This window comes from Marmota flaviventris, chromosome 3 (assembly GCF_047511675.1).
Source record: "Marmota flaviventris isolate mMarFla1 chromosome 3, mMarFla1.hap1, whole genome shotgun sequence".
Classification (NCBI taxonomy): domain Eukaryota; kingdom Metazoa; phylum Chordata; class Mammalia; order Rodentia; family Sciuridae; genus Marmota; species Marmota flaviventris.
This window is the reverse complement of record NC_092500.1, coordinates 65,349,223-65,364,793: the sequence shown is the minus strand read 5'-3', so window position 1 is coordinate 65,364,793 and position 15,571 is coordinate 65,349,223. Positions and strand designations below refer to the sequence as shown.

Here is a 15,571-nt window from a genome sequence, read left to right as displayed (position 1 = left end):
GCTAACCCCAAGTCTTCCATGTCCATTTCAAGTCAATTTATAATTTTTCCTGCTATCCCTCCTTAATGTTCTGGTGGCTGGTGGTAGTAGGGGCTCTGCAATGTCTTAGATTTCCTATTTTTTCTATAAAGTCTTTTTTTCCATTTTGTACTAGAATTAGGAGAATATGGGACTAGAACCAGCTCTTTTTTCTTATTGCATGAACAGTCTCTTAATTACATTGAATTTTAGTGGCAAAAATGTGTTCAAAAGGATTCCTTCCTTCTCCACTTTCTATATAGCTTCACAGGCGAATAGCACTTGGGAAACAAATCTGTAACATACCTGTCCCAGGGCACTATTTAGAACTGAAGTTCAGTCAGGATTAAGTATCAGCTGGGTTGCAATGGTGGTGTAGCTGACATGAGATGAATTAACCATATTTGACCCTTTTGTGTCTTCGTGCCATTCATGCTTTTTGATGAACTTTGGTCTTGTTTCAGAGATTACACCCTTTCATACCTCTCTCTTCGAGCTTGTATCGGACTGTGGACCGCCTTCCTGTGTATTGTCCTTGTGGCAACTGATGCCAGTTCTCTTGTCTGCTACATTACCCGCTTCACTGAAGAAGCATTTGCCTCCCTGATTTGCATTATTTTCATCTATGAAGCTATAGAAAAGCTGATTCATCTGGCAGAGACCTACCCTATCCACATGCACAGCCAGCTGGACCACCTTAGCCTCTATTAGTAAGTATGCTTTCTGCTTGTCTTTTTTTTTTCTTCTTCTTTTAATGGACAAAGGGGCCCAAGTTTAATAGCTTGTGTAGTGTGCCAGGCAGCGCTTGTAGCTTCTGTTGAGGAAGCGTCTTGGCCTTCTGGGAAACAGAACTTAGATATGTATGAGGAAGCTTGGAGGACCGCCAGAGAAGAACAATCAAAAGTGATGACAAAGGATGGACTGAGAATGAAGCCCAGAGCAGACTTGAGAAGTTCTTTCTAGAGAATGTCTTTTGGGTCTAGGCCTTGAAACAAAAATAGGCTTCAAATGTAGCAGAGAAAATTTGAGTTAGTTATTGAAAAGATCTTTTTGTAAGGACTTGTGAGCCCCCGGGACCACACCATCAAGTGAGAGAATGGACCCTTTCTCTGAAGGTGTATAGGCAACGTGTAGGAAATGTTAGGTAGAGATGGTTTAATAATTCCTTTCAGATCACGAGTCACTCCCACTGTATCATAAAGATCTAGAAACCTCTTTCTTTACTTCTAGATTTCAACTCAAGAGAGTGTTTTCTTCATGTGTTTGACATTATTTGGACCAATTAGAAAATAAACACCATATCTAGCTGTATTATCAACCATCTAGGAAAATCTAGTCCTACATATCATTTCTTCTCTGGAATAGTATTTTCCAAATTATGATTAAAGATCCTCTTCCTCTGGCTCTGTACATTATTCCCTCCTTTCTGACTATATAGTTCTCATGTGGAGAATCTGATTGGAAGCATCTGCCAACCAGCCACAAATATACTTTCATCTATTCTAGTTATCCATTCATTAACTTTTATTAAAAAAATTTAAAGTATTTTAATACAAAGTATTTTAATACAAAATAAAGTATATATATATATATATATATATATATATATATATATATATATATATATTTTAATATTTATTTTTCAATTTTAGGTGAACACAATATCTTTATTTTATTTTTATGTGGTGCCGAGAATTGAACCCAGTACCTCACGCACACCAGGCGAGCTCACTACCACTTGAGCCATATCCCCAGCCCCTAAAACAAAGTATTTTAATAACAATGATTAAGGACTATCATCTCCAAAGCCTAATGAATTGTGACCTATTGTCATTGAAGTTCTTACTTTTGTAAAGTTAATTTTTTGACCTCTTTTTAATCATTCATTTATTTAAAAAATGTTTGTCAAACACCTGTTATGCACCAGGTACTGTTTTAGGCCTTGGAAACAGTAGTAAACACAATAGTCAAACAGATCCCACTTTAATAATTCAGGTATCCAAATCCATTTACATATGATTCCTTAATTAAGTTCTTGTTCTTCAAAGACTCAATTCAGTATTCAAAAATACATAAAAGGCACAATGGTGCTATTCACATTACAAGTTGTCATACAGTTACTTAAAATCTTATTTTCAAATGACATCAATATATCCATTTTCCGTTCTTGGGGCAATGAACAATTCAACTGGGCAACTTAGGATGCTTATATTGTAGTGGGAGAAGACAGACAAAAGTGACCAGCCCTGGATTAAGTTTAGACTTCGTATCTGGAAGCTGAAATCTTTTTTTGTTAATAAAACTGAAGATGGGGGACTGAGGCTCTGTAGCTCAGTGGTAAAGTGCTTGCCTTACATGTATAAGGCACTGGGTTGAATCCTCAGCACCACATAAAAATAAATTAATATACTATGTATTCATCTATAACTAAATAAATATTTTTTTAAAAACTGAAGATGGTATTTTTTCTTAGTTACATTTGACTTTTGTTTCATATGGAATTGATGTGAAATTAGAAACCTCCACTCTTTAAATGATTTTATGTTAATGTCCACAAAATTGATTTTTTAAAAATACTTTATTGCTGGGTGTGGTGGCTCACATCTGTAAACCTAGATACTTGGGAGGCGGAGGCAAGAAGATTGCAGGAAGATAGCAAGTTCAAGGCCAGCCTGGGTAACTTAGCAAGACCCTGTCTCAGTATAAAAAAATAAAAAATGCTGGGGGTGTAGCTCAAGTGGTAAAGTGTTTCTGGGTTCAATCACCAGTCTTAGGGGGTAGAAAGACTTTATTTTTTAGAACAGTTTTAGGTTGACAGCAAAGTTGAGCAGAAAGTACAAGAGTTCTCCTAGACTCCCTGCCCACCTGCTGCTGTGTATGCATACCCTCCCCCATTCTCAACATCTCCACCAGAAAAGTGCATTTGTTATAATCAATGAATTTATACTGATACATCAGTATCACCCAAAGTTGACAATTTACATTAGAGTTAACTTTTGTGTTGTATATTCCATGGATTTTGACAAATGTATAGATACATCTACCATCATATTATTATTATTTTTGTATTACTGGGGATTGAACCCAGGGATTTGTGCACTGAGCTACGTTCCCAATCCTTCCTCCCACCCCCGCCAATCCTTTTTATTTTTATTTTGAGACAAGGTATCACTAACTTATCCAGGTGAGGCTGGCTTCAAACTTGCAATCCTCCAGTCTTAGCCTCCCAAGTTGCTGGGATTACAGGTGTGCACCACCATATCCAGCTAATTTATTTATTTTTGAGACAGGGTCTTGCTATGTTTTCTAGGCTGGCCTCAAACTCCTGGGCTTAAGTGATTCTTCTGCCTCAGGCTCCTGAGTAGCTGGGTCTACAGATGCATGCCACCAAACTCAGCTTATTTTTATTTTTAATTAACACATAGTAATTTTTATACATATTTATGGAATACAGTGTAACATTTCAATACATATGTATAATATGTAATTATCAAACTAGAGTAATTGGCATATCTATGGAATTTATTTTTTAACCTAAATGTAGAACTTTTATAGCTTTCCCCATTACTTTTTGTTTTGTTGGTTTCTTCCAATTATTTTGACCTGTTGGGAACTTTCTGAATTTTAGTTCTGTCATAGAAGGCATGTTTATTAAATTCACAGGTGAAACAAAGGTGGTGGGGACAGCTATGTCAATTGATCATACTGGGAGCCAGTTCAGGCAAGAAGCATGCTGGGATTGGGAGGCAACATGGTAGAACAGGTATGGTATAGTTTGGTTTGGATGAAAGAAGAGGCCTGAGGAAGCTATTGGAGCTGCTAGGCCTGGCTTCAGCATAAATATCCAGGAAATGACCAAGGATTATTAATGATAATGCAGTGTGAGGAAGAGCTTGCATCACAATTAAGGAATCTCTGGTTTTTAGAACAGGAGCAGTATAGGAATAAAATTATCCAGACTTGGAGGAAATTGTTGAGAACTGAGTGGTGTATCAGAACCTCCTTGCCAAGTAGATTGAATTTCATAGCTAGAACCTAAGAGATAGAAGCAGGAAAGGAAACCACCAGGGCTTATTTATTCTGGGAAAATCATATGCCAAGTGTGGTTGTCAGCACATTTTTATCCAAGACCCACCTGCTGATTTGAATCCATCTTTAATAATGGCCAGTGAAAACTCAGGGTTTGGTTGGCCTTATTGGTCCTTGGCCCAAACTAGACCCATCTCACAGATCTGAAGTAGGCAAAAGAGAAAGAAGATAGGCTTTGTAGAGCCTTTAATCCAGTCATGTCTAAAAATACTTAACTAACCCTCTTACTGCTTTCCTCAGGAATCTTTTTTCCTTTCCCCCCAGCTGTAGGTGTACTCTCCCAGAGAATCCAAACAATCATACCCTGCAGTACTGGAAGGACCACAACATTGTGACAGCAGAAGTGCACTGGGATAACCTGACTGTCAGTGTAAGTCTGGGAGTAGCCTTTTGGAGAATTCTAGCATTTAAGAAAGAAAGCTCTTAAAAAAAAAACAATAAATTAATTAAAAAACAAACAAAAAATTGTTCTTACTTTTTTTCCCTTTCAAAAATTTTCTTGTACATAAAAGTAGATCACCCTTCTCTTTTCTACCATATGCACCCTACCCTGTGATTCTGCATCAAGGACATGTGGAGATGAAACCACATAGGGTAGGATCCAAGTTTGTGGAGTTTAAAGGATAGTAAGTTTGGAGGTCCTCTGTAATAAAAACAATTCAGATTGCTAAGGCCTTCCCAAAGCCTTGAAAGTACTGTTTGTTCAGGACATTTATAGCTTTATTCTTAAAACTTAGTTATAACTGTAGTAGTGCCCCATTTGAAAAAGACCTGCAGGTGAGGGCCTCTCATAAGGTCAAGTAGATATTGCTGGCAGCCTATTCTGATAGGCAGCATCTATTTATTTCCTTGTGCCTAACTTTTGTCACCAGACTGCTTGTTCTTCCAGGAATGCCAAGAAATGCATGGAGAGTTCATGGGATCTGCATGTGGCCATCATGGACCCTACACTCCTGATGTGCTCTTTTGGTCCTGTATTCTCTTCTTCACCACCTTCATCCTCTCAAGCACCTTAAAGACATTTAAGACAAGCCGCTATTTTCCAACCAGAGTAGGTAGCATATTCATGCATTACTTTTGTGTTAGGATTCTAATATACTCAGCCTCCATACTTTCTGGAGTAGATTGTCAGTGGGGAAAGCTCCAGATGTCCCCATGAGGTACACTGCGGCAGTCAGTTCTAGTGTTTGGCAGCCTCTTTCATAGATCTTGCTTTCATAGATCTGTAGTATTGAATGAGGATACTTAAAACCTTTTTTATTTAAAAGTGCTGGGTAAGTTTAAGGTGGTAGTAACGTTCTCTAAAAGCTATTAAGTCTCATTTCTAGAATGCTGTTAAGTGTCATTTCCAGAATTCTGGGAGACTTAGCATTAGTAGTTGGAGCTGGCTTGTGATGATGGTAATTGGGGTGACTGTCTTGGATACTTTAGTACTTAGATACTCTAGCTACGAAGTCCCCTCCCAGGAATGGCTTCTATAATAACTTATGAAATCATTGCCCACATTGACTATAGCAGCCCGCATGCTCTTGTCTTGGTTTGCATGATGGAAGCCTCAACAGCTTTCTCTGACACAGATAGCATGTCAGGAGCAGTACTCCTGCAGGGCAGAATTAGAGGCTGAGTGTGGGCAGCTAAGGGGGCTATTTCTTTAAAAGGGAGCTAGACTCAGGAGGAAATGTTTTTTTTCTGTGAGGTTTCAATCAGGTACATTCACAGAACAGAGATATGAATGGGTAGGGGCACAGTTTATTAGATATTTATTATATACACATACATAACTAAAAAATATTCTTGGGCTTCATTGAACCTGCATAATAGTTAAGGGAGGCATGTCTTAAATAAATTCTAAGTCTTTATTTCCTATCTGGAAAAATACATTAACCTAAGTGACTGTTGGATACTGACTATGCTCAGACCCGGGGGCGCATAAACAAAGTTTAAAAGATGCTGTCTGCCATCAGAGAGGAAGAGGAGCACATGAAACAAGTAGGTGCCATATGCTACAATAGTAAGTGTTGCAAGAGCTGGTGGTAAGCCGGAGATGTAAGTGCCACAGAAGTTCAGAGGAGAGAAGGGGCACTGAGCCCTACGATGGTCAAGCAGGGTTTCATAATTAGAAAGGGGTGATTGCTTCAGAGAATTAATATAACATTCAGGGAAGAACTAACAAAACCATGAAGAGGATGCTGGTTTAGTTACTAGTTAGTCAGGTTAAGTTACTAATGATGTTACGCATGGCTAAGAAATATTTTATTCTGTCTCTGTTGGAATTGCAGATTAAGACAGACAACAGGTCACTGCATTTTATTAAAGTGACACTAAGCTATAAAGTGAGACAGTTCTCTTGGGGCAGGTCTTCAATTGGAGAGAATCTACAACAAAATGGAAATAAGTGTTGTTGAAAATAATAAAGCAGGGAAGGGTGGCTTCTGATGAATGAGGATCTCATGAAGAAGATAGTATTTGAGTTAGCCTAAAGGAGGTGAGGGAACTACCCAAGAGGTTAATTGTAGGTAACATTTTAGGTAGACTCTGAAGTTGGAGTGAGCTTGATTTATTTAAAAAGCAGCAAGGAGGCCTGTGTGGCTGAAGTAGAGTGGGTAAGCAGGAGAACATTAGGAGTTGGGACTGGAAAGGAGATGACACCAGTTGTATGGGCTTCAGAAACCAATGGGGCCTTTTAGGTTTTTAACTCAGACAAGGAACCATTTCAGGGTGTTGGCAGAGGAGTGATAATGATCCAATTTTTAAATTAGTACTCCAGCAGCTATATTTAAAGAAAATTGTGGAGGGCAGAGGCAGAAGCAAATGTGGAGATGGCTGCCATTAACCCAGCAAGAGCTGGTGTAACTTTGATCTGGGCAGGAGCAGTGGAGGTATGAGAAGTGATGATTCTGGATATGTTCTAAAGATAGGGCCTATGAACTTGGAGATGAACTGGATGTAGGGTTTGAGGGAGAAGCACAGTTGGCCTTGATGCTAAGGTTCTGGGCTAGCATAATGAACTATGGCTGGTTTCAAAAAATTGTATTCCAAGTTTTTAGAACTAGAACCCGAACCTGGTTCTAAATACCCTAAAAAGAACTCTTCAGAGTTACATTAGAGTTTGTCAGAGACTTTTTCTCCTTCATTATATCCACACTTTGTCAGCATTAATTTGGTTAGTTGAAAGGGGTTTCATGATTGGGGGGAGGAAATGCTAATATATTCCTATGGTTTAAATATGCTTGTATTAGTTTAAATGTAAAATAAGGGAATTTTTTGAGAATTTCTAAACCTTTTGCAAGACTAAATTCTTTTCTACTATATTTAACCTGCAAAAACATTGTTCTAATCCTTTCTCACGTCAGGTACGCTCCATGGTGAGTGACTTTGCCGTTTTCCTCACAATCTTCACAATGGTGATTATTGATTTTTTGATTGGAGTCCCATCACCAAAGCTTCAAGTTCCCAGTGTGTTCAAGGTAAAAAAGTCTCAGGATGTGTGGTGCCTCATGTAGTCTCATAGAATCTGATCCCAAGTTGATTTCAAAGGCCTTTTCACATCACAATCATAAGAGGAGTCTTGTAGTCCTCTAAATCTGAACCTTGTTCCTCATACCTGGCCATTCAGAAAAGCAAACTCTTTAGATCTGGTAGAGTTCAAGTTGGAAAAGTGAGAGAACAGAAAATGTAAAGTTGTTTAAATTTAATGAATGAAAAGTATTATTTATTATCATAAATACTATTGTTAAGATTTAAAATAGTGCAATGTGCCCATTTACATATATATATATATATATATATATATATATATATATATATATATATATATATATATATATTTGGGGATACTGTGGAAATGTGGGTTCCTGGAAAAAGTCTGGTTACCAGTACCTTTATTGAGCAGCAGCTGTTTAAGGACACTGGGAAGGATGAGTAAGGTAAAGGTCTTTGCCCCTCCTCTCAAGGATCTTGCAGGGTAGGAGGAGGATGGACATAAGAGGGACTTTGTCTGGACTCTAGAGCCCTAGGATATTTATAGGATAGTCCTTTAACACTATTTTATTGTTTGTTTGTATAACTCTATAATCTATAGTATTTTTCAAAAGGCCTACACAATAAATGAAATAAATGATCAATACAAAGTCTTTCAGGTTCGGATTACTAAATAGACAAAGAAGATAAAAAAGCTAAGTTAAGTTTCAAAGATTCCCATTGGGTAGAGAGGAGGAAGACTGAGCATGCTCAGTGACTTCAGAAGAGTAATAGAATGATGGGAGAGGATGTGAGGAGAAAACGGAAGGTAGACAGTCCCTGACTTATAAAGGCCCTGCTTTTGGCTTCCCTTTGTTTCTCTCCCTGAAAAAGACCTGGTTGAAAGTGTCTTTTTCCTTATTGTCAAAACATGTTTAATTTTATTAAATTTGCTGAACTTCTATCAGTTAGAAATTTATTTATTATTATTTTTTAGTTGTTGATGGACACAATATCTTCATTTTTATTTTTTTTTATGTGGACCTGAGGATCGAACCCAGGGCCCCATATATTTGAGGCAAGCACTCCACCACTGAGCTACAACCCCAGCCCTCAGTTAGAAATTTGTGGGTTAACAAGCAAACACCCTTTTCTTTTCTAAGCATAACATCTCTGAGAATCTGGCATTCTCATCTTTGTGTGAATGAGCACACTCAGCTTTCTCTCTAATACCTAGCTGAGGTCAGCCCTGCAGGAGGAATGGATTTTGTATAAAAATAGGTAATTTGGGAGCATTAAGCAGTCCTTGGAAAAATTCCCTGATGGTTAGGCTTAAGAGCATCAGAAGGTGCTGAATTTCTGGGACATCTGTGAAGAAAACCTCTGTGAAGTAGGAGAGAATTGAGAAAGGGAAATGGGAGAATGTCCAAGAAAATGTTGCTCATGGCATCCAGGCTTCACCTTCAGGAAGCAGAGAGAAAGTTTTCTTCTATTCTTCCTTCTTCCCTTCCTTTGTAAACCACATGACCCCCAAGTCCCAAGACCCAATATGAAGGCAGGTGCAAGTGTCTCTTTCTACCCATGGGATATTGGTTCCAGGATACTCTGGGGATGCAGATGCTCAGGTCCCTTCAATGAAGTTGTGTAGTATTTGCCTATAACCTACATAATCCTCTATATACTTTTAGTCATCTGTAGGTTACTTATAATACCTAATATAATGTAAATGCTATGTAAGTGGTTGTTATACTGTAGTGTTTAGGGAATAATGACAATTTTAAAAGTCTGTATGTGTTAACACAAAAGTATTTTTTTTCTGAATATCTTCAATCTGTGGTTGGTGGAATCTGAAGATGTAAAACCCACAGATAAGGCGAGCCAGCTATACTTTTACTAGGGGTTATAATGTCATTAAGGTTTTGATAGGTTTTTGTTTTGGTCTGAAAACTTAATGCCAGTTAGAACACTAATACTAAGGAAACAGGTTCTGTAAGCTTTTAGAATCTAATTCATAATTTGGGACTTGCTAATGTTATTGAAGTTTTTTTAATCCAAGAATCACAACTAATGTTTCAGATAGAATAGTCTTTGTTTATTGAGTTTGGGTCAATTCTGGGACAATTGAATCCCTGGGCTTTTATCCTCTAGCTCCACTTGCCAAAAAGGTGAACTTGTCTTCCCCAGAGTACCCTAGGAGTGGGGGTTGAGGACCTAGGAAAGTTTAGGTATGTCATGAACACCTCAATAAAATTTGTGAACAGTTGTCTTATAGGGGCATTGGAGAGGGTCCTAGGTCAAAAAGTTGCCAAGTTTAGCAGTCTTAAGCCTTGTGTCAAATCTCTGGTGCCTAGGCCTCCATTCCTCTGCTGATGGGAGAAGGACATTGGAACTTCCAATCTAAACCCAAGAGATTCATGCAACTGACTATATTTTGCTTTTATTTATGTTATAGACACACATTATATGGCTTCTGAGGAAAAGCAGTGATGAAGATAGTCTAAGATATTTATATTTGTCTTTGAGAGTCATTTTTTTTCTTCAACAACAGATTTAGCTGTTAACTATATTTTACTTGTGCTGATATTGAGATAAAGTTGCTTTTTCTATACACTGGAGCTTAGGGAGTAAATAAGAGGAAGAATAGGACTAGTGAATATTCCATAGGAGGCTGATAATGGAGGACTATTTCAAAGCGGATTTGGAGAAAGATTATAGATTTCCAAGAAGTTGCTATATTTTGTGCTTTTTTTTTTTAAAGATTCTCATTCAAATGAGAATAAAAAGAAATGTGGAACTGTGGTTCAGTTTGATCTCTTGTGCTCTAATGACAATAGTTAACTTAAAATATAAAAATAATGTCTTGTTTTTTCCTCTTAGCCTACAAGGGATGATAGAGGATGGTTTATCAGTCCCATTGGCCCTAATCCCTGGTGGACTGTGATAGCTGCCATTATCCCAGCTCTTCTCTGCACTATCTTGATATTCATGGACCAGCAGATCACAGCTGTCATCATTAACAGGAAGGAACATAAGCTCAAGGTAACAAGAAATTTTGACCTAGAAGACTTCTTTGGTGGCTTGCTACGTTTTTTATTTTAGGGTAAGCCCTTCCATACCAGGAACTGAATAACCTGGATAAAAAGTCACAGAAGGGGCCTATAAGGAGTATTCATTCTCTACTTGTTAGTTGGAGATGAGACTAAAGTGAAACGTTGTGGTATAATGTGAAAGAAACTTGGATTCCATTTCTCTTCTCTCAGACCTGTGGGTTTGTGGCAGACAGAGTTCCTGGTGGTCCCTATTCAGCTACTTGTTTTGAGTTGGCTACCATTCAGCTTGTCTTCCTCAGGTTCAGGCTGGATCTTAGACTGCAATGTCCTAGAGGCAGTATTCTCTCATATTAAACCTGAGACCAAGGTTTACCAGGTACTAGGAACAGTTCTAGTACATGTATTAGTGGGATGTTTCATACCTTCCATCTCTATGCTTTCCTTACTCAGAACAGGCAACATCCAAATCTGGCAAGGATCTGGAAGTGTGTTGTAGGAATTAACATTTATCTCCAACTTCTATAGTGTCTACTAGAATGGTCAAGATGCAGCTTGGTCTCTAGTTATTTTTCCAGAGAAGGATGGATTTTTGAATGTGTGGGACTCAGAGGAAGCTGAGGTTACTGAATGGATATTGACATATAGGATAGGCTAATATTTCCCTTCTCTGTTCTCTCCTAACTAGGAAGATTGTAAAACTCCTCTGGGATCCTTGGATTCCTTCCTCCTTACCCATATATCCCTTCCTGCCTTAGGCATGAGACTCTTAGCTCACTGTTATATGCCCCACTATAGCCAGCCCACTGATGGTGATAGATATTCTGTTTCTCCACAGAAAGGCTGCGGCTACCACCTGGATCTGCTGATGGTGGCCATAATGCTGGGTGTCTGCTCCATCATGGGCCTACCCTGGTTTGTGGCTGCAACTGTCCTGTCCATCACACATGTGAACAGCCTCAAGCTGGAATCTGAGTGCTCTGCTCCGGGAGAACAGCCCAAGTTCTTAGGCATCCGAGAACAGAGAGTGACAGGTCTTATGATCTTTGTGCTGATGGGCTGCTCCGTCTTCATGACCACTGTCTTAAAGGTAATCATTTACTCACTTGTTAGGCATATACATAGTGCCTTTGTGCCAGGAATCCTGCTAGGTTCTGGGAATACAGTGGCACACCAAACAGATACACATACAAACTACTGCTGCCCTGGAAAAGCTTATTCTACCTGAGTAAGATAATGTGTAATTAAGAAAATAAACATGATAATTATAGAATTTAATAAGTGATATAAGGAAATATATAGAGTTCTTTGATGCTATAGGGAATTAAAAGGTTCTCTTTTAGTTAGGATAGTCAAAGACAGCCTCTCTGAGAAGGTAATTTTTTTAAAAAAACTTTATTTATTTATTATTTTTATGTGGTGCTGAGGATTGAACCCAGTGCCTCACACTTGCTAATCAAGCACTCTACCACTGAGCTACAACTCCAACCCCTGAGAAGGTAATATTTAAAATAAAATGGAGCTAGCCTTGCCATGAATGGTGGAAGATAGCATGGAGGGAGGGGAGAAAAGCAGTCAAGTTAGGTCCTGAGAAAGAAAAGAGTAATATGTGTTGCGGAAAATATCAGGGTCATGTGGCTTAAGGGTACTGAGTTACAGCAAGAGCTCAGTGGGATGAGATGGAAGAGTAGACAGAGCCAGATCTCAGAGGGCCTTGTTCATACTAGTAAAGATTACTTTTGAGGGCTTTTAACAGGAGATAGACGTGACTCACTTAATATTTTTAAAAGATCATTCTGGCTGATGTCTAGAAGACAAGTTTTTAGGGTAGGGGAAGAAGAGAAGCAGAGAGACAAGTGAGAATAATACAGGTGAGGGAAGAAATTGATTTTTGATAAGAAAGTTGGTAGTAGGGATAAGAAAAAAGGCAAGGCTCTGCACATCTTAGATGCAGATCCAAAGGTCTTGCTGATTAACTGGTTGTGGAATGGAGTGAGGGAAATGGGAAAATCAAAGATGACTATTAGGTTTTTGACTTAGCCATCTAGTGGAAAGATGACATTTATTATGGAGAAGATAGCATTTTGATTTTGTGAGGAGTGAGGCTATGATCAGCACTTGAGTAAGAAATCAGGAATTATCTAAGTGAAGAGAGTAGAGGAGGGTTTTGGGTTAGTAATACAAACTTGGGAGCCAGTAGCACCTGGTTGGGTTGAACCAAAGAAGTAAATGAGCTCACTTGGGAGATGGGTGGATATAAAAGAGAAGAGAGGTTAGACAGAAGAGCAGAGTTTAGAGGATGGGCTGAGAAAGAGATAGCACAGTCTCAGAAGGAGCTGCCAGAGAGGTAGGAAGGAAAACAGGAAGGTGTGATGTCAGGAGCCAAGCTGGGAGAGTGTTTCAAGGAAGGATTGGTTAGAAGCTGTCTGGAAAGATGAAGACTACGCCAAAGCCATTGGATTTAACAATATGGTGACTTAACATGACTAGACAAGAACAGATTCAGTGGATTAGTTTCTTCTGCTTTTACATAATTTAGAAGTAGAAGCAAAAGCAGAAGCTGACTACGGTAAAAGTCTTTTTGTTCTAAAATGGAATGATCACCTGTAAGTTAAATCATAGGCCTCACATCTCAACCCTGTCTGGCTCTTCCTTTTCCCTGAGGATAGATAGATGGGGACACACACACACACACACACACACACCTCTTCTACAGAATTAATGCTTTTTAAATCTTCTGTAATCAAAATTATCTCCTCAGAGATTTGATGTATTTTGACATGGACTTTAAAACAAAATTTTCTTTTACTGGCCAGAAACTTGTGGGCAAGAGTTGGGGGAGGTATCTTATCAGAGAGCAAACTTTGTGGAATGATAAGGCAGAAGCCTAATTGCAGGTTTCTGAAGAGTGAATAAGAGATGAAGGAAGTAGAGTATGGATGCAGACAACTCTTTCAAGAGGTTGTTTGTGAAGTGAAACAGAAAAACAGCAGCTGGCTAAAAGAGGGTGTTTTTATAAAGGTGAAAGATGAGAAAAAACTTTATGGTGGGGGGCGGGGTATAAGCACTGCATCTGGGAAAGTGGAATGAAAGAAAAAGCTATCTAGCTATGTTGCCAAGGTCCCAACCATCTGGAGCACTTTCCTGATTCTATTCTCCCTCTTTTTGATTTTTAACCACCCCAGCCTACCCTGCAAATGCCCTTCAAGGGTGAGAATTGAGAGAATGATGAAGTATTTTGAAACCATCTTCGTGTCCCTTTCCTTTCCACTCAACTTCACTACCTGCTTTTCCTCATACTCCTTATCCGTCTACTCTCTGTCTATAGCGCTCTTTTCACTTCCTCTCCTGATCTAGGTGCCATTATTAGGGACCCCAAAGTTACTGTTCCCCCAAGAATATAACCACAAGGGCCTAGTGGTAGATATCACCAAAAAAATTCTTTTAGGATCCTATCAAATAGCTCTACAAACAAGGTCATCGCTGAATTGGGTTGTCTACAAAAGGGGAACGATGTGAAACCCAATGTGGATTTTCTAATACTGAAGAATTACATTTGAGATTGTTCTTTGGAATGTTTTTGGAATGCTCCCAAAATAATAACAAACTGAATTTAGTCTTCAGGGATGAAAGTTTTCTTACCTTGATTCTATAAGTCCCATTCTCTTGTCCCAGAGTTTCTCAGAAGATTATCTAGGTTGATAGATATGATGTGATGGGAAATTCATATTCAAGGACCATGTGGATATTCAAGTACAAAATAAAAACATTAATATGTTCCCCCAAATCATTCTTTCTGATAAGATATCTCCCCATTCATGCCCTCAAATCTCTGTTCAGTAAAAGATAAACTTTTTTAGTCTATGTCAGAGTACACCAAATGCTTTTGCTTCTACTTCAAAATTATGTAAACACAACAGAAACTAACACAATGTTTATGAAGGCATTTTGTGATTTTGTTTTGTTCTTGGAGATTTAAAAGTTACATATCCTTGAACATGCTATGATACCAAACTTAATTCTGGCCCTTCTGCCCTTTTGTCTGCAGTTTATTCCAATGCCTGTACTCTATGGAGTTTTTCTCTACATGGGAGTTTCTTCACTACAAGGAATTCAGGTATTGTATAGTTCAGCCAGGCCAGTGTCCTCTCACTGAGTTCACCTGTCCTCACCAGGGAGGGGCAGCTCCCAAAGGGAAGCACAATTCTTGAGAAATTATTTCCTAGTTTTTCTGGTTGAGCTGTTTCAGAAATTTGTTCAGATGTACAGTCATATAGGCACAAAAGTTCACAGACTTCCAGAGTAGCCTGGCTTAATATCATGGTTCCAGTCATTCATTCACTGATTATTCAAAATTTAGCACATATTAAACACAAAATGCTTTGCCAAATGCTGATAAAACAAGACCTGAAATGTTGGTCAAGAACCAGACTGGTTTCCACACCTGTACAGCTTGAAATTTAGTGTCAGGTTAAAGTGTAAGAGAAGAAAGTTCAACTTTGAGAAGTAATAGGAGTTGCCCCAGGTAAGCAAATGCACTTTCTGTTATACTGTATCTTCTCCCATCTATCAACTCATTCCTCCAAGACTTTCAAACAGAGACAATTGAGAGCCATCATCAATAACTTGATGTAATAACTCAACTTTTTCTCTGGGTGGCCAATTCTTCTTGTATGGAATGTCTTGTGGTCATTCTTACATACTGAGTTCTAATGTGACTTTGGGCAGGTTGCTTAATCTCTGGGTCTCTGTTTTCCTTTTTTATACTATAAGAATGATCATATTTTCTATATCCAGAATGTTAATGAGGTTTCATTTTAAATAATAAACAAATAGCTCCTAACTTCACAAAGAACAAGTAAGAGATTTGGTTTAATAGTAAGCCAAAAGATGCAATTCACTTATTTTCTACTTTCCCTGAGAAAGAACTCTCTTAGGAGCCTCAGTGTGGCATAGGA

General features: G+C 38.5%; 1 protein-coding gene across 1 annotated transcript in view; it reads left to right on the top strand.

Annotated features, from left to right (window-relative positions):
- The window catches only part of Slc4a8 (solute carrier family 4 member 8), a 61,415-nt gene that overhangs the window by 33,353 nt on the left and 12,491 nt on the right, over positions 1-15,571 (top strand). Inside the window, exons 13-19 of the mRNA XM_027949766.3 lie at positions 483-728; positions 4,372-4,477; positions 4,997-5,158; positions 7,461-7,574; positions 10,444-10,605; positions 11,452-11,703; positions 14,662-14,730. Coding sequence (XP_027805567.2) covers positions 483-728; positions 4,372-4,477; positions 4,997-5,158; positions 7,461-7,574; positions 10,444-10,605; positions 11,452-11,703; positions 14,662-14,730 — 1,111 coding nt within the window. The remainder of the gene's footprint in view (positions 1-482; positions 729-4,371; positions 4,478-4,996; positions 5,159-7,460; positions 7,575-10,443; positions 10,606-11,451; positions 11,704-14,661; positions 14,731-15,571) is intronic.